This window comes from Pezoporus occidentalis, unplaced genomic scaffold, assembly GCF_034315485.1.
Source record: "Pezoporus occidentalis ecotype Australia unplaced genomic scaffold, CSIRO_AGI_Poc_V1 ctg294, whole genome shotgun sequence".
In the NCBI taxonomy this organism is placed as follows: Eukaryota; Metazoa; Chordata; class Aves; order Psittaciformes; family Psittacidae; genus Pezoporus; species Pezoporus occidentalis.
Genome location: NW_026914874.1, coordinates 609,560 through 637,081, shown reverse-complemented (window position 1 = coordinate 637,081; position 27,522 = coordinate 609,560). Strand labels below are relative to the sequence as shown.

The following is a 27,522-nucleotide window of genomic DNA, read 5'->3' as shown; positions in this document are numbered from 1 at the left end:
ACAGGGTGTTTCTATGGGAAAACAGGAAAGAATCACAGAGTCAGAGAAGGCTTCAGGCTGGAAGGGACCTCCGAGGTCACCTTGTCCCACCCCCTGCTCAAGCAGGGGCACCCAGAGCCACATCCAGAAACCAACTTGGACTGTGCTTTATCCCCCTGTGAAAATTAAATATCATAGAACAAAAATGAACGACTTAACTTGCAGCTAACACCAGATGCTCAATGTACATAGCTTTTTATTGACTGAAGGTATATTACAATAGACAAACGTATATTACACATGCTATACAAAATATACATTCTTATGTGGAAAACAAAAAGACATAAATAGACATTAGGCAATAGCAACAGAGCACAAGGGCAGCTTTGCCCACGCTCTCTCATGAACCCCCAGCTCCTGGTGCTTTGGCTTTGATTGAAGAAACTGGTTGTGTTTAGTGGGAACAGTGGAGGTCCTGTCTGTACCTCCTGCAGAAAAGAGACCTGATTTCCTCTGCAAGTCTGCTCAGAAAGTTTCTCCAACAATGCTAAGCACAGCAAAGTGTTCACCTACTTACAAGCTTCAGCTATTTACAACCAGCTTATGGACTTGAAAGAGATATCATTGCTCATGGGAGGATGCAAATGTCCTAATACATAACAGCAAGTTTTATAGGCCAGTACCTCACAGAAATGAATGCAGCTTTGGCTCCTGGTGCAGGCAGCATGGATTTTAAAGCCTTGGTCCTGGCCAAGCACATCTTACCTACCCAAAGGGAATTCAATCGCAGTAGGGAGCTGTGCCCAGCGCACACCTGAGGTCCACATCAGCAGCTGCACTGTGACAGATCTGTGTCAGCTTCAGCTCCACAGGAGAGGGGGATGAAAGGAAAAGTAACAAACTTTACCATTTGCCAAAGGGTGACGGGAGACAGAGCAGCAGGAGGGTGCTGGTGGGAATCCTGGCTCTGCACACGCTGAGCAGCACTTAAGCCACTACAGCCTGGGATGATAGCTGGAGAAGGCAGTGAACAGCCCAACGGATGAGGCTTTTCTGCTGCTGTAGTTTCATGGCATGACCTTTCTCATCTGGATTTCAACTGACAGTACTGGCTTCCTGCAAGAGAGAACTTTGGACTGAAATAAGCACCATGTCTCAGATGCTGTCTGGAAAGGAAAAGGCCAGAGGAAATAGAAACCAGAAAGGAATGAACTGAAGATTCTTCTTTTTGGCATGTATGTTATTACAACATTCCAGGTGTCAGAGCCCAAAAAGAGTTTAACACACCTGTGCTCTCTCTTCTTTATCCAGAGGTCAAGGACAATTGGATCCTCTTCCTACTAAAGCTGCTGGCTATCAAAGCAACCACGGTTGCTTTAAGAGCATGTTAAAAGCCCTTGATAATACTTGCTCATTTGTATAGATCTGACTCTTATTCATGACCAAAGAGCAGTGGGGAAACAATCATTATTCCCAGTTGTCCCTCACTCATTTACTCAAATAATCCACAGTCTCACAAGTTTCAGCTGTGATTCTGCATGACTGCATCGGATACTCCAGCCATGCCCCCTTCCACCGAGGAATGGACTGGTGGGAAGCCTTACACAACTGGTCAGAAGAGGGGTTTTGGTCTTTGTAAGTATATAAAATACACCACATGGCTGTTTCCATTTCAGTTCCTATCCTACAGCTTGGAAAAATGCAACAATGACCACGGAAAGAGCTCCTTGCTCTTCAGGAGTGAGTACACGACCTAATGTTGAAGCATTAGCACTGAGCACAAGGTACCTGCTGAAAACCCATTCCTGATGAGTAACACCTCCTACACAAAGGGGCATTTTTTTTCCAGGAAGTCTTTATGCAGAGGAAACAGAAAATCCATAGCATAGTTCACTAAATACTTAGCAACTGCTTTCCCCATTCATCTGATGCTTTCCATCACAACATTCCTTTAAAAAGTTCCCTTAACTGCCAGCTAGGAAAAAGACATGGAGACATCTGCAACACACACAATACACAGGCTGCTTTTTAGATAAAAGCTTAGATAAACTCCTGAAACAAACCACTCAGACTTCCCATTTTACCAGGGAACCAGGAGGAGACACGTAGTGCACTGCCCCTTTTGTTTGCTTTTGACAAGAACCTCTCAGAAGCTGGATACTACAGCCAGGAGTACCAGAATAACACTGCTTCTTAATGCAGGGTCTGTTGGGCTTGTCACTCTACTGGACAAGACAGGTGCCCAATACAGAGATTTAAGGACTTTCTCAACACTTAAACGGATCAAACTTGGAATTCTGCTCTGTCTCGAGATGGAGCAGCTTGCAGTCAGCTCAGCCAGGCTCAATGCATGCAGAGCTGTACAGAACAATGCAATTCATCAATATCACAGTTTCACCACGTATCTATAGTAAATTCACTGCTTTCCAAACCAAAGACAGCTCTATCCCCTCAGAAACAAGCTTCTAGTCCCACCAACAACCCCCGTATGGCTTGATATACAGGTGTCCACAGTAACAGTATGATACAGACTTTGGCATAATAAAAAAATCTATTTACATTACAGCCAACACATTTATATGCTTAGTGTATACAAAATATTTATAAATGCAAATTTATTTACAACTAGAGTCCATTATTCAGAGGAGAAAACAAGACCCGAAGTCAGACTGGTGACAGGGGCCTGCTAACAGCCTAAGGAACATAAAGCTGGCCAAGAATTTTATGCTTACAGTTACTGGAGAATTCCATGAGGAGGGCCTGAACATTGGTTTTCAAGCAGACAATGCAGTGGGAAATAGCTATGCATCCTTGAGGGATTTTTCAAAGCATGCACCAACACAAAGGCTGCTTCCAGCATCAGAAAATCCTCGTTTTAATGCTATTGTAGATAGCACTCATCATCCATGTGTTCTGTTACACATTCCCATCATCCAATCCACAGAAATCCAGGGGAAAAGGGCACATGCCACCTCCTCCTAGACAGTCTGTTTAGCCAGTCCGTGACTGCAGACACACGTACACAAGCATCTTTGGCCTTGGGGTTAGTCCTGAGGTAGTAAATACAAGAAGTCAGTCAGTACAGATTTGCTTTCAAGACTCCATTCGAGTGCCTTACGTGGTTTCACTATAGTCATGAATGCTGCGTGTCCTCTTAAAATCAAAGCTCCGCTCCCGGCCGCGGGGACAGGCTCCGGATGGAGCCGCCTGCTCCCGGCTGCTGGCAGCAGCACCCTCGCTGTGGGGAGGCCGTGGGGTCTCCCGGCCTGGCTGCTGATGCAGGAAGTGGGAGTGAGGGAGAGCCACGTCTTTGTTCACTCCCCATAGAGGGAGCTGGAAGGGTTCTGGGGAAGAGAAAGGAAGAAATCAGAAGATGAAGAGGAGTTAGTTCCTGCTAAACACAGCCAAATTTGAACACAGATTCCCAGAGTCACGCAGCTCCAGTATCTGTCTGAGGTTATTTTCTCTTTTCCAACCCTACCCATTCTGTGATTCTATGAGTCTGTGTTCTATTGGATGCTCTCCCTTTTCAGCAAGCTGTTACAGCAAGCAGAAAACAGCACACAGAGTGTCGTTTCAGTGTGAACTTTGAAAAGGCTACCTGGAAGAAAGTCAGCATCAATCAGTGTACCAAAAAATAAAAGCATCTTTTGGAGCTCTCTGAAAAGCAGGCCAGCTCAAACAGAAGGCCTGTTGGAATTTCTCAGCGAAGCTCTTGGCTAACAGATGCCCTTGAAGCACGTGTAAAAGATCACATTCCACAAGCTTTTAGAGACGAACTGCAGATTAAGAAATACCATCTTTTTCACATCACCCTCTTCAACTGTTGGGTACTGGATGCCAACTGAGGGCCAGTTCTGAGAACATTAAAGACGTGAGTTACTCACAAACTACAGTCACTAAAAGAATTAGCTGTGTGTTAACAGGGAAGGGTAGCACAAAGAAGACTAGAGTTATCAGGGAATACAAAGCAACAAAAGGAAAAAGAGGACACTCACCACTGATCTGCTGGGAGGAGATTTTCTTTTCACTCATTTTGTCATGGTTGGTAAGGAAGACAGACATGTCTCTGTCTGCTAAGAGATTATCCAAAGTACTGGTTTCATGCTGGGGGCGTGCTGTATACGTTTCCTTAGACATCTGCACCATGAGGTTAGGGAGAGTTTGATCCAGGGGGTCTTCTTCTGCGATGTAGGCATAGGGACAGTACTCTCGTGTCCTGGAGTAGATGTTTGCATTGTCGTAACAGTCTGAGCAGATCACCAGTGGTGCTGCACCACCTGATAAAGGCAATGAGAAACCAAAATACTCTCAGAGAGGATAAGGATGCTCAATTCCCAGACTCTTTTCATGTCTTCATATGATCATGCCTGAAGGGTTTTTATACAGTTAACGTGGTAACAGAGTACTTAGCTTGATTGTTAACTGAAGAAGTCACAGAAGAAATGCTCTAGGTTCCCCACCACCCAAAGTCTCCATAACACTGCCCTTCTAAGGCTGACCAGTGGAAAACCATGGGCATGAGCGTGAGCAATCTCATGTTTGCTCCCCTGTCCAATGCAGGTCCGACCAGCTTAGGAACCAGGCTGAAACAGCCCTGGAATCAAACCAGGATACCGATCCACATCAGCTTATGCTCTTACACCAGACTGGCATCCTGCATGCCCAGAAGACAAAGTGATCACCAAGACGAGATGATTCTCAGCTCCTTCCTGATAAGACTCTAGCGTAGAGTCTAGATCTGAAGGATCACTTTTAAAAGCCAGCTTATATAAAGATTGAACAGATCCTCAGCATTTGGGTGGTAGAAGATAGCATCACTGTTTACTCAATGACATAAATACCCTGAGGTCGTCCAGCTAAACTGCAGACCCTTTAGTTATGCAGACTGTGTGAGGCAGAGGCAGTAATTTTATGCCAAGGACAAATGGTACAGCAAGTTATCTTCCAAACAATTTCCACCTCTATTGCCTGGACTCTTGAGATGCCCAGAGAAAGAAACAGCATAAAAATGTACCTTGACATTTAACCTAGGAATTCCCTAATGGCATCCCCACCTTGCTCTACAGATCACAAACCATAAGGCAAAGAATCTCTGCAGGGAACTGTATTACTCTGGCACCTGAAGGACAGCAGTCGTGACACCTACATGCAAAGGCACTCGTAGCAGAAGTGAGCCCAGGTGTTGCTGGACCAAAGATTAAACAGCACACATGGAATGCAGAAGTGCCTTGATAGCAGAATCTTAACAAACACTAGAAGAAAATGAGACACCTCAAACTCAGGATGGAAAGTTTCAGATCAACCCGAGCTCTCCTCTAGGAAAAGTCACCTTTCATGTTAATAATGCAGTACTACAGAGCGTTGTGCAATACTGCAGCCAGCTGTGAGGACAAGACCGTGCACTGGCATCCTGCTGGAACACAAGTAATACATACAAGGGCTCTGCTTACCATCTGTGCCTTTATGCACGTAGCTACCAGCTGGAGGCATAAGCTGCTGATGGCTTCCTGCCTCTGAGTTACTGTAGCCTTCCTGAGGCTCTGACAGAGTTCCTTGGGAAGACAGATAGCTGGGAATGTCTGCCGGTAGGTTCATCTCCTCTGCAAGGCAGAATTAACACTGATGACATTAACAGCTAAGTGAAGATTTCAAAGGAGTACCACCACTGTTAAGCACGTAAAGAGAACTGTCACCCAGAAGTTCAAGTCAGGAGTTATCTTTCCTCTGCCTCCGTTAAACATCTGTATCATCAGTTCAAAACAAAGAGGGTCAGAATGAAACTTTACACACATTATCCCAGGTCCTGAAAACAATTTTAAGCTTATTCAAATATTTAGCTCCAAAACTTTACTGCTTTCCCTCCATGTAGAACAAATCTAGTGTACAAGGAACAAAATTAACACTTAATACTAAAAAAAACCCCAAACAACTCTAAAAGGAAGGAATTTGAGCAAATCCCTGAAGATTTTAGAAGAAAACCCTAATTCCTTCAATCTTATCCACCTGTAATGATCCCAGACATTTCACCCCTCTTAAGTGTTTTGTATTAAAAATAGGGCTGGTTTTAAGAGGCTTCTGCACTTTACCTGTGTTAGTGATGCTGTAATCTTCACTCCTCCTTCTCATGTGGTAGATCACGATAACCCATACCAGGGAGGTTCCCACGACACAGCACACCACAACGATAATCACAATGCCCACTGTTGTCCAGCCATCGTCCTCATGGACGATGCCACTCTGGGAAGAATCACAGTTTGGGGAAGCCAGGACATTGAGGTAAATATGGCCACGCTCAGTGCCCAGTGTGTTGGACATAATGCACGTGTACTTCCCAGCATCTTCTAAGCCAGCATCCACGATGATAAGGAGTTGATTTGCCGCAGCAAAAAAATGCCTTTCTGTGACTGTCAAAGGGCCGTCGTCCTTTGTCCAGTTGAGGCGTGGGGCAGGGCTGCCACCAGCTATGCACTGCAAGACAGCAGTTTCACCTCGGGTCACGGTTCTGTCTTCCAAGGGCCTCACAAAGGAAGGAGTTTCTGTGATGGTGGAGGAAAAAAGGCAATAAATTGTAAGGGAAGTTCACTGTGTGTACTCCATGGTATCCAGAAACCTGCTCTTACAACCTGAACCTAAACTTAGCAGGCAAAGACAGGATTCAGGAAGTCCTATGAGTTCAGCTCTTGTACGGATCACTGCAGCCAATGGGGTACAGCAAACATCCCCCAAATTACATGTCAGCCACAGTCTGCTTTATGTATTCAATTCTAAATCTGTGTATGATCATAATGGTAAAAGTCAGTGTCTTCATAAACTCTGCGCTCTAGAGGAACCATCCTTCCATTACCACTCAACACAGTTCATGTTACTTGCAATGGCATTTGTTGTGAGGCAACACAAATTATCCAGTCTACACTGCTGGACTGTGGTATGTCCCTCAGCTCTCTTCTGCAAAGATCACACTAACTTCACCAGTCAGCACTGTAGCTTAGCTGCTAAAGCTTCACTGTTCAAAACCCATGCCTAGTGCTGCTCTTCATGTTTCAACTTCGTTCTTTAGGACTTCAGCTTGCAGCTACACTACACCACACCACGGCAGAGGGAAAGAGCTCCACATGCAAGCACAGATGAGCACTCCACTTACCTAACACAGTCAGCGTGGCATTTGCTGACAAACCCCCTGCAATGTTTTGTGCCATACAGCTATAGATTCCCATGTCTTCTATTTTCACGTTCGCAATAAAGAACACATCATCCTCAGGCATGACGTGCATCCTTCTCTCTCTTGCAGCAGGGAAGTCTGTGCCACCATCTTTCTGCCAGGAGATCTGTGGAGTAGGGTGACCCTCTGCAGCACACTCCAGCCGGGCCATGGCCCCGGTGCGGATAGTGAGATCCATGGGGGTTTTCAGGAAAGAAGGTAGCTCTGAAGCAAAAGAGATTAGGTTCAGTGGTTTCAGTACCAGGGAAAAAGCAGCAAAAGCTCCACAGCACAGAGAACTGCTGAAAACAAATCTGAAACAGCCTCTAGTTTTCCCTGAGAGGGGCAGATTCTCCGGAGAACTGCATGAATTTCCAATGATTTCTAACAGCCTTTCCTCAGATTTAAATACAGGACCTAGAGTGCTCATTTAAGGTGATCTGAAGGACATTTCTCATGGGGGAAAGACAGAGAAAAGGTTTAGCCTTCACAAGCCCTTTGTCACGTTTTTCTTCCCTTGTAAAAGGGAAAGTGAACTTCTATCTCATCAGTCCAAGTCTGTATTATCTGTTCTGGATGAGCAAAATCAGCTCTGCTCCCAGATACAGTGGGGATTAGTGGTCTACTGACTGATGTGAATGTTGTCTTACGTCCTTTCCCTCAAGTCAAAATAAAAAGAATCATGATGGCTACAAATAAAGGACTTCAGAATTGATCTTTCAGAGTCTGCTTCTGGTCCCACCATTCAATTTTCCTTGAATCCTTCCTAGCTTAACACATGGGAAAAGGTGCTTAGCTCTGAAGAGACAGCAGAGGGAGCTTTTAGTTTAAGAGACTTCCACCTCCATTTAACCAGATGAACAACTAATTGTGCTGTAATGAAAACATGGGATATATCTGCTCCTTTTGAAAGTGAACACAAGTTTCTTCACCCTTATAAAAAAAAAAAATCCCTTCTTTCCTGCTTCATAAAATGATATTTAACACATCTAAATATCAGTGAGACAATCTTGCAAGACTATTTTGGGCCAGCTCCAGTGAAAAATAGACTTGAAGCTATTTAAATAAAGCTTCAGGTTTCACAGAATCCCAAGGGTTTGAAGGAACCTCAAAAGATCATCTAGTGTTTCTCCTTTGTTACCGTTATTGCTTACCATTGACAGTCAGCTTGGCTTTGTTGGAATAATTGGAGCCGAAGTGATTGGTGACGATGCACTGATACTTCCCTTCATCAGTGAAATTCACATTGAAAAGGTGCAGGACAGTGGTGTATTCGACCACCTCACCACCCTGCTGCTGGTACCTGGCAAAATTCTCCACCTCTGCATCATACAACACCTCGCTGTCCTTCCGCCAAGCTGTGGACATGGGTGAATCACTGCTGCTCACAGCAGTGCAAGTCAGAGTCACATTCATGCCTCGCAGAGCAACTCTGGTCTCAGGATGCACTCTTATCTGCGGCTTAGGGAAGTTATCTGGAAAGAAAAGCACTGAGATTAGCTACTTCCTCCTCAACTTGCAATTAATATCACAAGAAAACTCACTGTAAAGACAATGTAAGCATAGAGCAAGCTTTGGAAACAGACGTCCTGCTTGAGGTGCACACACTCAGCTGCTTCCAGCTGGAAATCAAGCTGTGAGAGAGGATTAGAACCACAGGTAGTTACCAGAATAAGAGTTGAAAACAATCAGCAGAGAAGCATGGTCTTGAGCAGCACCCTGCATTTTGTACAGCTGTCTGGGGCTTGCTATATTTAGATCACACACAAAAGCTGTGCTCAGCTGAAAAGCCAGGCTATTTTATGAAGGACTGAGACTTGTTCTCAGGTAATTTAAATATCCTGAAGAGCCTTTCAGTTCTACAAATACAAAGCAGAGCAAGCTGGCAGTTCATTCTCATCCCACTGATGGGAGTTATTTCAATAGCCATTATGGCAGCAAAGCCATTTGCATATGCACATGCAGCACCCAGTGTCAAGGCACCACAGTGGTGGTATCAGAATGGAGAAGTGGGTGCTTGCAGCTACATGATGATTATTGTGGCCTTTGCCACCAAAAGAACTGTGTACACAGAAGTTACACCCAGCAGACTGCTCACCCAGAAAAGAACACCAGACTATTTCCAGGCTTGCCACACAATTCACACATGACTCTGGCAAAGAGACTCTCAGTGTTCCATCCCACAGTTCATTACAAAAATAAACAGGCTTTTGTCTGAAACTGTGGTGGCAGAGACCAGATAAACATCACAGCTATAGGGCAGGAGAAGACGGGCCAGAGCATTAATGACTGGTCCTGCTGGTATGGACAAGAGCTACTAAGGAAGTGTCAAATAGCCCTTCCCAAGCTAAAGTCATTCATAAGCAGGGGAATGGAAGCATTATCAGTTTTTAACAGTAACCTGCATGAAAACCACAGCCCTCTCACAGAATTACTCCCTCAGGTTAGCTTCAGTGCTCAAACACAACTAATCAAAAAGAAACAGAAATTACACCCCAAACTCCAAAGCAGACCCAGTGATGTACAGAGGCCCAAGTGTGCATCATGGCCAAGACCAAACACCTCCAGCAATGCCACAGCCTGATTTCGGAAAGGTACTCCACAGATCTGTGTTTAACCATGTTTTTGTATCAAAAGTCATTAAAAATACAAACCACAGACAAAGTCATCGGGGTCCACACTGAGAAGGCTTTGTCCTGCTAACCATTCTGGATGAGCACAGCTAACATTTACAGCCTGCTGTAAATGGCTGTCAGTGAGCCACTGGGGCAGCCATTTCAACTGGCAATCACAAAGCAAGCTGCTAGTGTTCAAAACTCTGCAGAGACAAGGCAAAACAAAAGTGGGATTAACGTTTATGTATTTCCTACATGCAGCAAAACAACTTAAAGCACATATGTTCAGAAATGTCAAGATTCATAGTATCCTTTTATGCTTATGGGTATTTATTACAAAACGTTAGCTATACATGCTATCAACAATCCAGAAAATCCTTCCCTCTGTGTCAGCACTAAAAACTTACACTTCTTTTTCATCCTGAAGAAAACAACCTTGGATTTTCAACTTCTAAAAGACAAACTAAGCCTGTCTTTGCAATTATCCCATCCCTCTTAAAAGCAGTTAAAAGGAACATAACACTTCAGAGCAGCAGCATCTCAAACTCAACACACTTGCCATTATGAAATGAGTGTAAGCCTCAATACTCATGGTCATGGCAGCTAATAAATACTTAAGAATGAAAGTGATTTGTTTCATACTGTTATCTACTGCAGACTGTTTTCTCTACTCCAAAGAAGACCTTTAAGCTGGAAACAGTGTTGGGTCACTTTTTCCCCCATCACCTGCTTTCAAAGCTTTCTAAATGTTATGTACCAGTATGACTGACTGGGGAAAGTCCACCACTTCAAGAAGTGATCTGCCACGAGATGAACCCAGCAGTAACCAGAGGCACACAGTCAAGCCAGGACTCCATCCTGCTCTTTGCCCATGCACAACAACAGTTCCTCACTTTTAAGACACATTAGAGAAAGCAATGGAAGTCTTCTGTTTTAGGTGTCTCCTCAATCTGGCAGACCTTGTAGACTAAGTCCATCTGGGCAAGATTAACTAATGGAGTAACAGATTTAAAACAGATGACACCATATTCAGAGACTTTATCTCATAGAGATGATTGAGTTGCAGCAGGATTAGTCTTGGGTGTGAAGGTCACCTCACATTATACTGTAAATGTGTGAAGATCACAAGAGGCTCTGGCAGCTTTAAATATCTGCTAAGTAAGTAAAAATTCTTGTCTAGTTGTGACTTTTAAAGCCAAATTTCCCCAAAAGGAAAGACAATGACTTATTTCCTTTAGTCACTGTCTCCATCTTAGCACGTGCTGAGCTTGCTGCAAACCCATGAGGTATGAAAAACTTCATGGTTCAGCACTGCAAGAAGGAAGTGTTTTCCAACTGCAATCAAGGTGATGGAGGTGCACATTTTATCAACCCTTAAATCTAAGGATACCGCTACCAGTTCTGAGTCGTACATTATCATTTACCAGCACTGCTTGCAATATTTCCTGATGAAAGCAGACACACTTCAGTCGATCCTACAAGGGCTGAAGGATTTTAGCTTTATCTACAAGGTAGGACATGTAAAGAATCTGTAAAGTAATGGTTATAAACTTACAGCTCTTTCAGGTGAGCCTGTGCAAATGCATTTTCCTGGATGGACATTACTGCATTGTTGCTTAAATCTCTAGAAGTTAAGCAAAGAGAACAAAAATGGGTAAGTGTGGTTTCATATGCTACCTTCAGTTAGATTCTTGAATATTTGACAGGTAACACAAGACTGAAGTTGGCTTAGCAGTTCTGCAAAGTAAAGTACTTACAGATGTTCAAGTCCTTCAAGACCAGAGAATGCTTTTTTGGTAATTGACTTAATCTGGTTTCCTTGCAAGATTCTGAAAGACAAAGCCCCCAAGCCCCAGAAACGAGTTTCAATGTCAATGAGCTCACAAATAAGACCAAAAAAAGCTCCCTATCATAGTTAACTATGTTTTGTTCTAATTATAGCTGAGCTAAAAGATCAAATACTAGTTTTTGAGCTTAAAGCTCAACTAATTTTCTCAAGAACAGGGTTTCTTTTCCATTCTTAACTTAGAGATTTGGGTTAGAGATGTGTCAGAAGATAATTTAAGTCAGGAGAATGAAACAGTGCTAAGCAGAACTTGGGAGTGAGCAATAACTTCCTAATGCCAATCTGTCACAATCACATTAGTCCCTGAGACTGCACCCTCATGCCAAGCTATTTGTTATAAACAATGCCTGTAGCTCGGCAGGATGGAGCTTCCTACAGAGCTCATGGCACTGGGTAAAAAATGCACAGTTTAAACACTGAAAAGCTGTTAATTCAATAGTGTTTCATATTTGGTAAAAAATACTTTGTGCTGTGTTTTGGTTTGTTTGGGTTTTTTTTCATAAACAGTAACTTTTCCCCAAACTACAGCAGCACAAAAGGTGACAATCACCACACAGCAGGACCAGGCTATTCAGTCAGAAATGCAATCAAGTACTTATGCTTAATTTGTTCAAATTGGTGCTGCAAGGTGACCCAGTGGTACAGATGCTCCTGAACACCCAACTCAAGCCTGTATCAGGGAGCTGGAGCACAGAAGTGGAAATATATTGAATACAGCTGCCAACTAGAGAAGGTTTTTGCCTCCTGTCACTGATTTACAAACTCTCCCTCTACTCTGCATGCCTGGGAAGTGCTGCCATCCCAGGTGTTTAATACATACAGTTTATCCAGCCTGCTGAGTCCCACAAACGCTTCATTTGCATCTTCTATGGCCCAGGAGATCTCGTTGTTCCTCAAGTCCCTGCAGGAGAAAAGCTTTCTCATAAAGAAGCCTTGTAATATCATCATGACCACTGCTAGTGGCCAGCTAGGGAAAAGAATTTCCTGTTGTACAAGCCAGCTCTGGTGTTCTGGCACAGTGTCACTTGGAAGGTCTCAGATCTTTTACAAAGATTAGCTTTCTAAAACTAAGCTTGTCAGGAGATGAATATCTCATTTCAGAGATGCAAGGGAAAACAGAACTGCTTAAGATCAGCGCCGCAGACAGAACCACAAACAAATTCTGCAGCACAACTTCTTGATGTGGTGTTGAAGGAAAGACCCAGTCTGACTACCACTGCTCATGTGATGGACTATTTACCAGGAGCTGGGAGAGGCTCCTGAAGCAAGTCAGTTCATGTAAGTGAATTTACTAATACACCAGCAGCATTAATCTTCCCGAGTAACAGGCTTATAGCAGCATTAGCATATTAAGAGATTACACACAGGTTACAGGGTAAAGGCTGCCAGGCACAAAGTAGTTGATTTTCAAATGGAGTTGATACTGTGTTCACAAATCTTATTACCAGCTAATGGCATTTCTGTTTGACCTCTGCACAGCACTTTGGCCCCTCACATAGAAGAGCGACCTAAACAGCAAAACCAATATAGCAATATGGTTTGGAGTGGATTAAATGCTTTCTAGAGAGAAGAAGAAATAAATTAAGTTGCAGTTTTAGCCTGAATGGGATGGATTGAATCAAGAGTTTCTCTCAAAGCCAGAGTTACCCTGTTCTGATACCAAAACAAGTTTCCAAACAAGTCAACTGACAGAGAGCTACATATACAGGCAATTGTGTACTCACAAACACCTCATTCCTTGTGCCAATGGTGGAAAAATGTATTTACTTTCTCCTGGGTGAGACTATAACGTAGAACAGCATCTTGGAAGAGACTGGGATCAACCTCCAGGACACTGTCAGTGGTAACACACTGTTTTCTTATTTTCCTTACTTTGGAATATGGGAGTCTTGTTCTTAACACCACACAGTAGTCATTTCCACAATTAATAGAGATAAATTTTAATATTTAGGACAAAAAGAGAATGACTCGTGCATCAAAAGGTCTTAACGAATATGGCCTTGATACTTGCTCCCATGAAGGATTTTCCTCTATCACTGCCAAGTCACTCACACCAGTATGAAGTAAGTACCACAATAAGACGTAAAACTTCCAAACGTCAATATTACTTGTAGATAAACCTTCAATCCTACCTTTGCTCGTAGTACCTTGTGGTTAATACACAGTTTTACAGTTTATTCTTGCTAATTAAAGCCACATTGCATAAAAGAGGCAGGAGCTGAGCATAGAGGAAAATATTTACATCAGCCTTAGCACTGAAACAACCAGCGGACAAACACAACAATGGAACTAATCCGACAGCAGCAAGGCATCTCCAGTTGTTTGAAGTACTTTTACACTCCACTACTCAGACCACTTAGCAAAATGAGTGAGCAGCCCAAAAAGAAAAGTCCCTCATTGTGTGAGCTGGGGAGTTGGCTCCTCATGCTTGGCTGGGCACGAATGCTTGGAGCCTTGTTAATCACCACTGCCCTGCTCCTGCACATTCCAACCCTGAAGCAAATGGCCAACCTCTCGGCTGCTGAGCCTGAGGAGCCCAGGAAAACCTACTAATTAATCTGCTCTTGTTCTTTTTCATGCTCCTCTAAATCTAAGAAATTAGTTTTAATTATTTCATTAAAAGGTTGCATTCAGGTTAACAGAATCTGACTGCTTACATAAATCTCTCCGGTGAGTTTGCTTATTTAAGCATTTATTTAATGAACTGACAGAGGGGTTATAAACTTTCACTCCTTTCTCTGCTATCATTGTTTAGGGTGATTCCAACTGCTCAGATCTACTTGGGACACTACTTTTTTTCTTATTAAGAGGCAGGATTGAGTCTTGTCAGAAATACTAAAACAGCTGCAGCTGCTACAAAAGGTCCTGGCAAGTGCAGAGCTGTGCCTCTGCCAACAAAAGGTAACCCCACACTCCTCCTAAATGCTATGCCTATGACTTCAGCACACAAGCAGGGTGGGCTAATCCTTACCTTCTGCAAGCAGAAGGGTTCACCATGTTGCTTCTGAGGTTCCAACCCTTACAAAACCCTCTGGAATAAAGAGAGGTCTGGGTTGACCATCTGCTCCACAACCAGCATTTATGCAAGCTGACTATCCACACCTTTTTAGAACCAGTATGACATGCACCTGGGCAGTCAAGGTTATCAAGCCTCTGTTTCTTACCACCACTAAAATTAACTGGTTGGTTTGTTTTAGGTGGGCCAGAATTCTGTTATCTTGCAGACCAAGGATCATCAGCCCCACCACACAGGCAGGACAGCACACACCAACACCAAAACACTGAGCTCAGCCTTGCACAGGGCGATATTCATTGTCTTCATTTCCAAAAGCTTCACAGATTAAACTGAGACTTCCCCTAGAAGCTTTCTGTACTTACAAGGTTCGAAGATTCGCCAGACCTCGAAAGACACCATCAGCAATGTGACTGATGCGATTGTCACCCAGGTTTAGTTTCTCCAACAGACCAAGTCCCATGAAGGCAGACTCCCTGAGGCGAGTTAGTTGGTTGTATGACAAGTCTCTAAAAGCATTTAAAGGCAAGTAGGGGGGATTAATTATGAAGACACTATCAAATTTGAGTAACTACAGCATTTGATTAATTTCTCTCACAGGACACTTAGAAATATAAGTAAAACACAGAGCATCACCATGGGCCTAACAAGGAAATCCAGTACCTTCTTTGGTAATTCATTCTTGCTACATACGTGCCATCCAATCTGTTACTGCAACATTGCAAAACCCTCAGTGAAAAGCATCCCAGGACTTACAGCTCGGAAAGCCTTTGGCAGAACTCCCATGCATCTGGACTGATCCTGTTAATGGCATTCTGGCTAACATAGAGTTGTTGCAACGTCCGCAGGCCATACAGCCAGCCCTTGTTTACTTCTGTCAAGTTATTGTGTTCCAGTTCTCTACGGAATTAGAAGGGAAAACATTTGCCAAATAGATAATCAATGAAACATATATTTACAAAATATCACCTTGTGGATTTACTAACATTAAGCCTTAGGCCACCTGAAATGCATGATTACATTAACTGAAACCAAAAGAGTGAACTGAAGTGTATGAGGAACTGAGTAACCACAACAGCTGCAGTGACCCAGTGGCAGAAGCACAACTGTAATCTCTGTTCTCAAAGATTACTTCTATTTTGAGAGTCTTCTGCTAACACTGCATGGCATGCCCTTGTGCTACCTCTGTCCAACAGTCACACAGCAAAGAACCCATGTTATGGGGAGAGCAAAAGAAACCTACAGAGTTAAAAGTATTCTTGATCAGCAAGTGGGAAGAACTGGGGAGAGAGCCAACATCTTTCCATCTTGAAGTAACCAGACATGATATCAAAATAATGGGAAAATACAGATCTTTAAACTCATTTCCTGGGATACTCATCACTCTCTTGGTACAACCTTGATGTAATGGAAGCTATACAGGACACAACCCTCCACAGCTAGAATCCCTAAAAGAAATTCCATGACTAGGCATACTCACAATTCTTCTATATTACCCAGGCCAAAGAATGCTCCATCCATTAGTCTGCTAATCCCATTGCGCTGCATTTTCAAGGATTTTAATGATTCCAGTCCTTGGAATGTCAAACTTTCCACTATTTTAATCCGGTTCCTTTTCAGTTCCCTTTAATAGAGATGGCATTCAAATATTAAGGCATATTTTGATAAGCACCACTTTGTGAAAGTCAAGAATGCATACTGAGATGAACAACACAGCTGTAAACACTGCAGTTTTAAGCTTTCAAGACTGCTACTTACAGAAACTGCACATGAGGCAGTTTGAAGATCTTTGGTGGAATCACACTAATCCTGTTCCTGTTCAGCTTTACCACCATTAGGGAGCTAGATAAGTTATCAAGACAGCCTGCTTCTAGAGTAGTTATTCTGTTGTTACTCAGATTCCTAGGAGAGGAAGAGGGAAAGAGGCCTTTCAGAACATGGAGAATTTTATGAACACAACTGCACAAGCACTTCAGAGTGACCACTTGCTACTAGAACTCAAGTTCTAATAGCATGAAGTCACATCACAAATCTGAATTCCGGTATATCAAACTAAATCACTTTTCCCCAAGGAATCAGTGCTAGGAGCTAATTTTCACTGCATGCTCATACTTTGGTTAGACATAATTAAGATAATGCAAAAGTGATCTACTCAAACTGGGCAGAAACCATTCCATGTCCCTGCTGGCTGGAATACCTGGATTTTGACAACAGCAGTTACTGGTTTCCACACTATTTGAGAAACTGCAATACAGATTGGTATAAAAAGTGTTTTCAAGCACATCTGCAGCTACATTAAACACTGCTACCAGTTCAAAACCATACAAGGTTGCTTGCTTTAAGACAGTAATCTAGATTAGATGAGGTCTTCAACATTACTGTTGTAGACCCAGGAATCCAAAACATAACGGCTCACTCTTACTTACAGGTACTTCAGTTGCATCCGTGGAAAAGAAGAAGCTTTAATTTCTGAGATCAGATTAGAACTGAGATCTAGATTTTCCAGTGAAAGGTAAACTTGGAGTTGCTCCGCATTTATTTCTGGAATGGTATTGTGTACCCTGAAAAACACAAGTAACAAATACGATTATCAAAGCCTCTCATCCTTCAAGCTGAACAGCTGAAACAGCTTAGGATTTGTGTACCAACGTTACTAGAAAGCCACTTAAACAGGACACGTACCACACACTTCAAAGTGTCAATTCCTCAAGGGATACTGAAAATCCAAGAGCTATTTACCACCTTGACAAGTGAATAGATTCAAATTCTGGGGCCTGCAGTTGGACTGTTCCTTGTGGGAACTGTCATTCCTAGACTGAATCCCTCCTCGTCAAAGCTGCCTGCCTTGGTTGACTGCATTTTATTGGTAATTTAGGGTGACTTGATTGTCTAACTGATTTGTATTTATTTAAAGAGCACTTACATATTCCCTAAAGCACTTTAGACGAGTAGTATTGCAAGACAAAAGAAGCTGTGTTTTCATACAACTTGATAGCAGAACTCTAATACAATTCTCCCATTTGTTAAGAGCAAGGCAGAAAAGCAGTCACTTACAATGAGAGAAGAGTTATATTAGAAGTTGTTTCCCCAAAATACGGAATTTCACTCAGCTCGTTGTAATTCATTTTCCTTTAACAAAGAAAAAAGAGGAAAAATTATCACTGGTGCTTCAAAGTAAATCCCTTCTGTACCCAGCAGAAGTTCGTATCACAGAATACATTTAACCATTTTGTTAAGCATACTTAGTAGTTGACTAAAAAGGATTCCCTAAAAGCTTAAATAACAATCTGAGCAACTTAATCAAAAAGCATGCTTTTTAAACCATTTGCATGGGTACTGTTACTTCTCTTTAGCTTAGCTACAGTCAAAACAAACACGTCTCATTTCTTTTCTGAACAATGGTCTTCTACTCTTTTACAAAGAAGTTTTCTGCTCACACAGCATCAGTTTTATACATAAAATGTGCTGCCAACATAGAGCATCCATTTTTAATTAACTGGCACTGAACACTTCTACAAGTCAGACCAGACATCAAGACATGCAATGAAATGTGCTAATTAGAACTAGGTAGGCTATCTCAGAGTTTATCCTCATAAAAACCAACTTACACTTCTTGTAGTGTATGAACAGATAAATCAATGCTCCAGTTGGATGACAATAAATGATTATGACTTAAATCCCTAGAGAACAGAGAGAAAAGTTATTCCTGCTCCTGGAATAAAACCCATCAAACATATGCTTTATGCAACTTCTAAGGTTTAAACCATATTTATGATACACACAGCTCCTCCTTCACCAGAGGAAGGAGAGATTCCTCCTAGCTTGTTCCAGTAGGCACTCACAGTAGGAGTTTAGACAGTTCTGTTTCTCTGTTTGAACCAAAGAACTTCTTGTTTAAAAAGAACTTGCAAGAAAACCCATACCTGACCAGAGCATTTTTCCTTTAAATCAGAGCTTTATAGACAATACTTTATACATTAATCACAAAAAAAGAAAAGCTTTCCAGGGACATGGAAACAATTTCTTACAAAATGCCTGTTATTGAACTGGTTTCTGCAGTATGATCCCCACTTTCTCAGCCTGCCCAGCTTTTCAAAGACACTGACTAGTCAAGGCAGGCTTATTTTAAAGGAAAAACATACACACAATTACCAAACAAGCTGGAGGGGAGAGAAACATGAGGCTGGGAAGCTTATAGAAGCATGCTTTAGTGCCAGTTGCTTTTGCTTATAGGAAACAAATGCAGGAGTTGGATTGTTTCAACGGGCAAGAGAGTCATCAGATCTGGTTCAATGCCAAAACTGGATGTTGATGCTATTCTCTTTCCTTTAAAGCAGTCCTTTTGCCTTGGACTTAGTGCATAAAATGGTACGGGGCTGGGGGGGGGAACGATTCACCTCTGTAAGCTAACTCACTCTCTGGGCACAATCTATTTTGTGACATGACTCAAAGCATGATCAAAAACCCCAGGTTTGTGATGGCAACCTGGTTCTAGCTGTACCAGTGAGGAGAGACGCATCATGTGTCCCCTATCTCTCAGTGACACATCACATCTGAACTGTGACTGCATCAGCTTTTTGACACCTTTCTAGTACAAGTGCACATAGAGATGAATTCCTGGCACTCCTGCCACCAAGCTTGTGAAACATGACTGAGATCCTCCCCACAGTCAGAAACCTGTTGAGAGGTGCATTTATAACTGGACACTGCCTCTTAAATCAAGAAGCCTGCCTCTGTCAGCTAGTTGTGCCTGCCTGTCAGCAAGGCATCATGCCTCTCACCCCATTTCCAACTCCAACATCAAGCACAGAGCTCCAACAAGCTCTTTTCAGCAAAAGCTGTTCATCTCCTGATAAGTTCCTCTGATAAGGTCCTGTATCACTGATTCCCTTTCATCTATCACATGATTCTCTTTCAAGTAACACAGTACTTACTTATTACAGCTAGTTTTAAGGCTATCAGGCAGGCTGCAGCTATGCTGACACAGGAAACAAAATTAAGAACAAAACTGCCATGTTTCAGTTAAAAAGAATATTATAATGCAACTGATCACAGTTAAAAATGTTCCCATTGACAATCAGGTTTGGACAACTGCAGCACCCATGTGCTTGTCCACTCTTGCAATAGCTTCAGGCCTGCACTTGGCTTCAAGTACACTGAGGGTCAAGCCTGTGCACACACAAAAATGCCCCAAACCCTTGTCTAGAAGAGAAGAAACTGTACTGGTGTGCCCCTGCTGAAGGAGGATTTAACCCTCGCTGGCTACCAGTGAAGATGCTTACTGGTAGGTGTTAATGCTGCCACAAGAACCCTCCTCCACACAGGGAAGACTTGGTGCTAAGCAGAAGACAACCTGAGCAGGACCTGGGTTTATTTACCCTGGCACTACGGATGCACCTTTGCTCTGTAAGACCAGAATCTACTGGGAGAGAGCAAGGACTTGAGAGATGAGTTGTTAACACCAGGCTCAGAGATAAAGATATCACTCTAGCAATGAATTATTAAAATCCTGGGTGTCATGGCAAGTCCACACTGTTAATGTATTCATTTAATTACATCAAGATGCAAATTATACAGATAGAGCAGCAAACAGGTCTGCAAGCAATTATTCAATTCTATAATTAAAAAGGAATTGAGAAGGTGGAGAAGAGGCCAACACTGCTCTGCATAGTGTATCCCTGAACACCGGGATATCAGGCCTGATCCCTCCCTATGTGCAGTAATGAACAGTAACACAAAACCAACTGAGTATGAACTGCTCCTACAGCACTGCAGCCACCCTCCTGGGCTGCTTGGATCCCCCTGCCCAGTGCTGCTGCACCTCTGTGGCTCCAGGGATGCCAAAGGAGCCATCAGGCACGCAGGGAGATGATTCCCAAAATCCAGAGGCAGCCTCTGGCTTGGATCTTTCAAACATGCATTTAACCAGACCCCGAGTATTAAACCACGCCACTTCCAAAGGACTTCAGCATAACCCACGGTGGAAGGCCGAGACGATGGGCACAGAAGATAACAACACACTCCTCAAGGTGTCCAGATACTGCACTGATGAGCAAAACCATGCCATGGGTGCCGAGCCAGACCAACCTGTGTGTCAGGCACGGTGAGCAGGCACCTGCACAGATCTTGGGAGTCAGATTAATATGCAAAGAAAACAGCAACTTGATTTTTCAAGGCTTTCAGGAAGAGTATCATAGAATAGAGTATTTCAGTTGGAAGGGACCTAAAATACAGCCAGGCTGGTGCAGGAAACATTTCTGTTTGAATCCTCCTTCTTAAGAAAAGTCAGAGCTCCTTCTCCATAGCTGAAGTATTTTCAGAGGGTGGTTTATGCTCACTGTGAACATTTGGCTCTTTAACCAAATGCAGAAGCAGCCGGAATCTTGAGTGATCTTTTAAGTACCTGTTGACTTGTTTATGACTCCTGAATTGTTTCTTGAATGATATTGGAATTACATTATCATGGGGGCGCTGAGGCGCTGGCACAGGGTGCCCAGAGAAGCTGTGGCTGCCCCATCCCTGGCAGTGCTCAAGGCCAGGTTGGACACAGGGGCTTGGAGCAAGCTGCTCTAGTGGAAGGGGTCCCTGCCTGTGGTAGGGGTTGGAACTGGAGCTTTAAGGTCCCTTCCAACAGAGACCAGTCTGGATTCTGATACTACAACAACCATGTAGACCAACTCCCTGACTCCTTGCCCCAGACACCCACTGCCTTACTACTACGTTAGAAATTAAGATTTTCATTTAGAAAGCCCAGGAAAATATTTTTCTATTATTACTCAGATTTGGATTACCACAAAGTTATCATTAAAGGCAAGTCCTCTTTCAAGCAATTTGGTATAGTTCATACTTGAAAGCATCCTGACACTATTTCATCTAGTTACTGTTGCTGATGCTTTCCTTTCTGAAATAGACTGATCACTACATGCAAATTGAAATACACTGATTTTCTGTGTTTATAGATCATTCAATCACACAGCTAAGCCTTCTGCTATCATGCAGAACCAGATATAATCCCCTTGCTCTGAAAAAACCCAAAACAAAGAATCTGTCACTTGAGAAGCACTTGAATTTTTACTGTGAGGCCCACGTTATACAAGATACAGAGCAAACATGCAAAACTTGTATATTAGAGATTCATCTGGGATTGTATATAAAATCAGCTAAACATTCATTCCAAACTGAAGTGGTATTCATCTCTTAAGTAAATAAAACAGAACCCACACATCAAATTGATTACTGCATCCTGAGCCCTGGAGAATGATCTTAATTCAGCCCAACTGAGCACATCTGCCTCCTCCCCGTGGCCCTGTACTGGTAAAGGTGCTGCCATTTGAGCTGAAAATGCTTTTATTCATCATCTCCCTCAGTACCAGCTTATCTAAACACACTTTCAGGCACTAGTATAGGACCAGAAGGCAGCGACCACAAGCATTGTGGTCCCTACAGATGACTGTTTTACAAACAGGGCTTGCATTCTTCCTGCTAAAGAATGTAAAGGTGCAGACATACAGAAAATAGTCACTCCTTGACTTCCCTACCCTTTTCATCACCTGCCAGGTTATCCACAAACCATGTAATTCAGCAGGAAAAATGAAGTTACAGTTGCCTGAACAGTTCTGTCATGGAAAAGTTCTAAAAGTGCTCTCCTGGCCTCATTAAAAGAAAACAAAACAAAACCTCAACACCCCAACACACACACACTGGAAGCATCACCTGCAAGTAGTTTGGAAGAGGTAGGAAGACCAAGAATTGTTAGTCCTTAAAGTCAGGTGAAACAGTATCACAGAACTAAGGGGGAAAAGCATATAATGGACTTCTTTATGCAAGAAAAAATAAGCTTTGATTAATTTTAAACAGTCTGTGTGCATTACAGCTCCTTTAGACAGAGAACTGCTAGAGTGTCCTAGTGAAGAAACAATGTCAACCCCACACATGCTTTGCATGGCAAAGTCCCCAAAGCCACAAAAGAACATGCTGTCAAGGCCCAGAGAGGGGCTTTGGACAAGGGCCTGCAGGGACAGGCCAAGGGGAATGGTTTTAACCTGCCAGAGGGGAGACTGAGCTGAGCTCTTAGGCAGAAGCTCTTCCCTGTGAGGGTGCTGAGGCGCTGGCACAGGGTGCCCAGAGAAGCTGTGGCTGCCCCATCCCTGGCAGTGTTCAAGGCCAGGTTGGACACAGGGGCTTGGAGCAAGCTGCTCTAGTGGAAGGGGTTGGAGCTGGAGGAGCTTTAAGTTCCTTCCAGCACAAACCATTCTCTGGTTCCGATTCTACGATACACTTACTTACACAGGTTACGTCAGATTTCCTAACGCAGCACAGTGCCAGCACCACTTCTTCCCACTGCATTTTGTGCCAGGTCGGTTTAAACACACCCTCTATCAGCTTGGAGAAAGATACAAGTATTTGTTGAAACTTGAAGACTTGCTCTCCAAACAGCATGGATATCATTTTGCTTATTAGCCTCCTGCTGTGCTGCCAACTCACTTTTCCAGGCACTGACACCCTCCCCGACAAGCGCTAATGTTAGGATATCCTTGTACCTTTCTAAACACAAAAGGTCTCACAGACCAGTTGTATTTCTAAGCTGAAACACACATTTTCTCTTAAGCATTTCCATTTGCTCACCATGCAGGGAAAGAAGAGAACTACACTAGCACCCAGGGGCGAGGAGGTGCCAAACTTCCTTAGACATGTTTCTAATACCAATTGGACTCTCAAGTCCTGTTAAAGGAATTCCTGGAGTTAACTGCACAGCAGTTTGTATATTTGTATTATATTCTAAACAGACTTTATTCCCTCGGCCTGGAATAGCATTATTTCTACCAACCAAGAAACATGATCACTCCAAGAGGCCTCTGTGCACAAAAGCAGGCTTACATATCCCCCGTCCTTCAGGGCTTCTTCTCCCCATCCCAACTATGCTGTAGACAAAGGTGACAAACACAATGGTGACTTATGACAGTAAAGGCCAAGGAAGGATGAAGGCATACTGCATTCAGCCCCATATGCACGCTGCTGAGCACACTGGCTAATGAAACTCTTGGGAGCAGAGTTCTGAGGTTTTCTTAGGAAAAACAATGGCAGCAGATAATCAAGGGGAGTCCACAGCGGTTTTCCCGAGGGAAAAGGTGGGAGTCACTGAGCTGCAAAGGAGCAGAGGGATGCAGAAGACACCAGAAGCAGCAGGAACTGTCACAGAACACAGCTGAAGCCGGGCTCTGGAAGGACGATTCCCAAGCACAATCCTAAGGGGCTGTGTCCTAGACCCTGACCTAAACCAACGCTCAGTCCTCTTCTCACACGCTCGGGTCACACAGCAGGATCAGACATGCACACAACTCGCTCCCGTACGGAGCCTTCCTTCGGGCGGCCGCTCCTGCGGCTCCCAGCACCCTTCTGAGCCGGGAAGCGCCACTGTCCTGCGAGCCCGGCTCTCCCGCCCCGTGCCCCCCCACCGCCGCAGCGCCCCCGGGCTCCACAACCCACGGACACCGAGCACCCGCCCGAGCCCCACCGCGCTCGGCCCCGCACCCCCTCCCGGCCCCCCCCGGCCACCTCCCGTTAGGCCGCGGCCTGCGCACGCCCCGCCGCCCGTTAGGCCCCGCGGTCCCGCCGCCGCCCGCCGTGCTCACTCACAGGCCCGTGGTGCCGGCGGGCAGCGGCGGGATCCTCCGCGGGCCCGGCCCGCCGGGCAGGCGGTGCCGGCTGCAGTCCAGCAGGCCGCGGCGGCAGGAGCAGGGCGCTCCGCAGGGCTCGGCAGCGGCGGCCGCCCGCACCCACAGCAGCAGCAGCAGCACCCACAGCAGCGTCCGTGGCAGCGCCCCGCGGGCGGCCCGCACGCCCGGCCCCGCTTCCCGCATCCCCCGGCCCAGCGCGGCCCGGCCAGGCCCCGCGCCGCCCGGCCCGGCCCGGCCCGGCCCAGCCGCCACGCCCCGCCCCGCAGCGCCACCTCAGCGCGCAGGCGGCCACGGGCGGGGCCGGGAGGGAGCCGTCCCCCTTCCCGAGCCCAACGGGGTCCTGCCTCGATGGCCGCAGGCGGTGGGCTCGGGGTTGTCCCCCGGAGAGGGGTTCTGTGGGGTGCGTGGTGAAGGGGTTCCCGTGGGGTGCGTGGTGAAGGGGTTCCCGCGGGGTGCGTGGTGAAGGGGTTCCCGTGGGGTGCGTGGTGAAGGGGTTCCCGTGGGGTGCGTGGTGAAGGGGTTCCCGCGGGGTGCGTGGTGAAGGGGTTCCCGCGGGGTGCGTGGTGAAGGGGTTCCGTGGGGTGCGTGGTGAAGGGGTTCCGTGGGGTGCGTGGTGAAGGGGTTCCGTGGGGTGCGTGGTGAAGGGGGTCCCGCGGGGTGCGTGGTGAAGGGGTTCCGGTGGGGTGCGTGGTGAAGGGGTTCCCGCGGGGTGCGTGGTGAAGGGGTTCCGGTGGGGTGCGTGGTGAAGGGGTTCCGTGGGGTGCGTGGTGAAGGGGCTCCCTTGGGGTGCGTGGTGAAGGGGCTCCCTTGGGGTGCGTGGTGAAGGGGGTCCGGTGGGGTGCGTGGTGAAGGGGTTCCGGTGGGGTGCGTGGTGAAGGGGTTCCCTTGGGGTGAGTGGTGAAGGGGTTCCCTTGGGGTGCGTGGTGAAGGGGTTCCGGTGGGGTGCGTGGTGAAGGGGTTCCCGTGGGGTGCGTGATGAAGGGGGTCCCGCGGGGTGCGTGGTGAAGGGGTTCCCTTGGGGTGCGTGGTGAAGGGGGTTCTGTGGGGTGCGTGGTGAAGGGGTTCCCTTGGGGTGCGTGGTGAAGGGGGTCCCTTGGGGTGCGTGGTGAAGGGGGTTCCCGTGGGGTGCGTGGTGAAGGGGGTCCTGTGGGGTGCGTGGTGCTCACAGTGAGCGCCTCCTGTACCCCCCCGGCTGCCTTGGGCCCCCTCCACCCGGAGGTGGCAGCGCACTGGGCTGGCCACAGCTCCATGCCAAGCCCCAAAGGATGGGCAGAGCTCTGCGGGGCAGCGCTGCAGGCACCCAGTGGGTACACCCCGAGTTCAGGAACGCAGGGTTCTTCACCCGGGTTGGGGCACCCCCGGCAGCAACACAGGCTGAGGGGTGAAGGGATTGAGAGTACCCCTGGGAGCAAGTATGCGGGGTTCTGGTGGAGGGAAGACTGGACATGAGCCGGCTTCAGTGGCTCCGGGGAGACCTTATTGCAGCCTTTCAGTTCTCAAAAGGGGCCCTAAGAAAGATGGGGAGAGTTTTTAGCGGGGCCTGTTGTGACAGGATGAGGGGTGATGGCTTTAAAGTGAAGGATGGGAGATGGGAGAAGAAAATCCTTTACAATGAGGGTGGTAAAGCACTGATACAGGGTGCCCAGAGAGGTGGTGGATGCACCATCCCTGGAGACACTCCAGGCCAGGCTGGATGTGGTTCTGGACAACCTGCTCTAGCGGAAGGTGGCCCTGCTCACGGCAGGGGTTTGGGCTAAGGTGAGCTTGAAAGTCCCTTCCAACCCAAACTGTTCTGGTTTCGTGCTTTGGTGCGGTTCCATTCGACTGCTCCTGGGGTCTCCGGGAGCGGTGGGAGCCCGGGCCCCTTTCCTGCTGTTCCCGCACTGCCACCTCGTGGTCCCGGCCCCGGGTGGGGAAGGGACGTGTGTGCACGATAGCCACGCTCCCCAGGGATGGTTGCCCACCTCAGCCGGGCTGGTGTGGGCCAGGCACCGGCACAATGCTTCCCATCGCAGGGCTGGGAGCTGCTGGCAGACCCAGCCTGCCCGGAGGCTCCATCCCAAGCAGGTTCAGGAGATTCCATCCCCACCTTCCCTCGGGTCGGGATCTGGGCCTCAGCAGTGCCCGGGAGCAGGGCAAGCCAGCACAGATGCTTGCAGCGCCTGTGGTCCTGAGCCAGCCCCAGCCTCCCCGGGCAGCCCGCTGCGAGGCTGGGCAACAGCCAGCTCCTGCTGCAGGCGATGGCTGCACGGGGAAGGTGTGTTATTCCCGGCCGAGGGAGCCGCACACATCCCTGCTTCCCAGAGCAGCTCAGGGCACGGCTGCTGCTGCTGTGGAAACTGGAATCAGATGCCGGTGGCAGGTGAAAGGAGGTTCTCACGGAGCAGCAAGGCTAGATTGCCTTGCCTGTTGCTGCTGGCACATGGAATCATAGAATGGTTAGGGTTGGAAAGCTCATCCAGTTCCAACCCCCTGCCATAGGCAGGGACATCTCACACTGGACCGTGGCACCCAAGGCTCTCTCCAACCTGGCCTTCAACACTGCCAGGGATGGAGCATTTACCACTTCTCTGGGCATCCTGTGCCAGCGCCTCAGCACCCTCACAGAAAAGAGCTTCTTCCTTTTATCTAATCTGAACTTCTCCTGTTTCAGTTTGAACCCATCACCCCATGCCCAATCACTCCAGTTCCTGATGAAGAGTCCCTCTCCAGCATCCTTGTAGCCCCCTTCAGACACTGAAAGGTTGATCTGAGGTCTCCACGCAGCTTCTATTCTCCAGGCTGAGCAGCCCCAATGTTCTCGGCCTGTTTCCATACAGGAGGTGCTCCAGCCCCAGATCATCCCCGTGGCCTCCTCTGGACTTGCTCCAACAGCTCCGTGTCCTCCTTAAGTTGAGGATACCGTCAGAATCAGCATCAGCACCTGCGCAAACAGGCCCGAACTCTGCGCAGGGAGAGGGGCACTGCAGTGAAGCTGCTGCCGGTGTCACTGTGGCTGTCCTGGATGCCCAGGACCACAAGCTCCAGGGGAGCTCAATTAGGAGCATCTGCTCAGACAAAGCTCAGGGCCCAGCACAGGTCTCTCCAACAATGCTTCCCACTGCAATCTGCATTTGTAAGAGTATTGCCATGGCAGCAGAAATTTGCATATTAATAGAAGCCAGTCCTAATTGTTAAGCTGATGTCTCAGG

General features: G+C 46.2%; 1 protein-coding gene across 2 annotated transcripts; it reads right to left on the bottom strand.

Annotated features, from left to right (window-relative positions):
- Positions 1 to 218: 218 nt before the first annotated feature.
- Positions 219 to 24,462, bottom strand: LRIG2 (leucine rich repeats and immunoglobulin like domains 2). 2 transcript variants are annotated; one of them, XM_062626597.1, is made up of 18 exons: positions 24,291 to 24,462; positions 18,263 to 18,334; positions 17,709 to 17,783; positions 17,081 to 17,215; positions 16,413 to 16,556; positions 16,135 to 16,278; positions 15,411 to 15,554; positions 15,020 to 15,163; positions 12,462 to 12,542; positions 11,553 to 11,624; positions 11,351 to 11,419; positions 9,835 to 9,998; positions 8,335 to 8,655; positions 7,124 to 7,405; positions 6,069 to 6,518; positions 5,433 to 5,582; positions 3,978 to 4,259; positions 219 to 3,323 (listed from the first exon to the last, which is right to left on the bottom strand). In XM_062626597.1, the coding sequence occupies exons 3-18, from the start codon at positions 17,777 to 17,779 to the stop codon at positions 3,094 to 3,096; spliced, it is 2,883 nt and encodes a 960-aa protein (XP_062482581.1). In that variant the 5' UTR covers positions 17,780 to 17,783; positions 18,263 to 18,334; positions 24,291 to 24,462; the 3' UTR covers positions 219 to 3,093. The 2 variants fall into 2 exon arrangements, with proteins under 2 accessions (XP_062482581.1, XP_062482582.1); XM_062626598.1 differs by lacking the exon at positions 18,263 to 18,334.
- Positions 24,463 to 27,522: the final 3,060 nt, after the last annotated feature.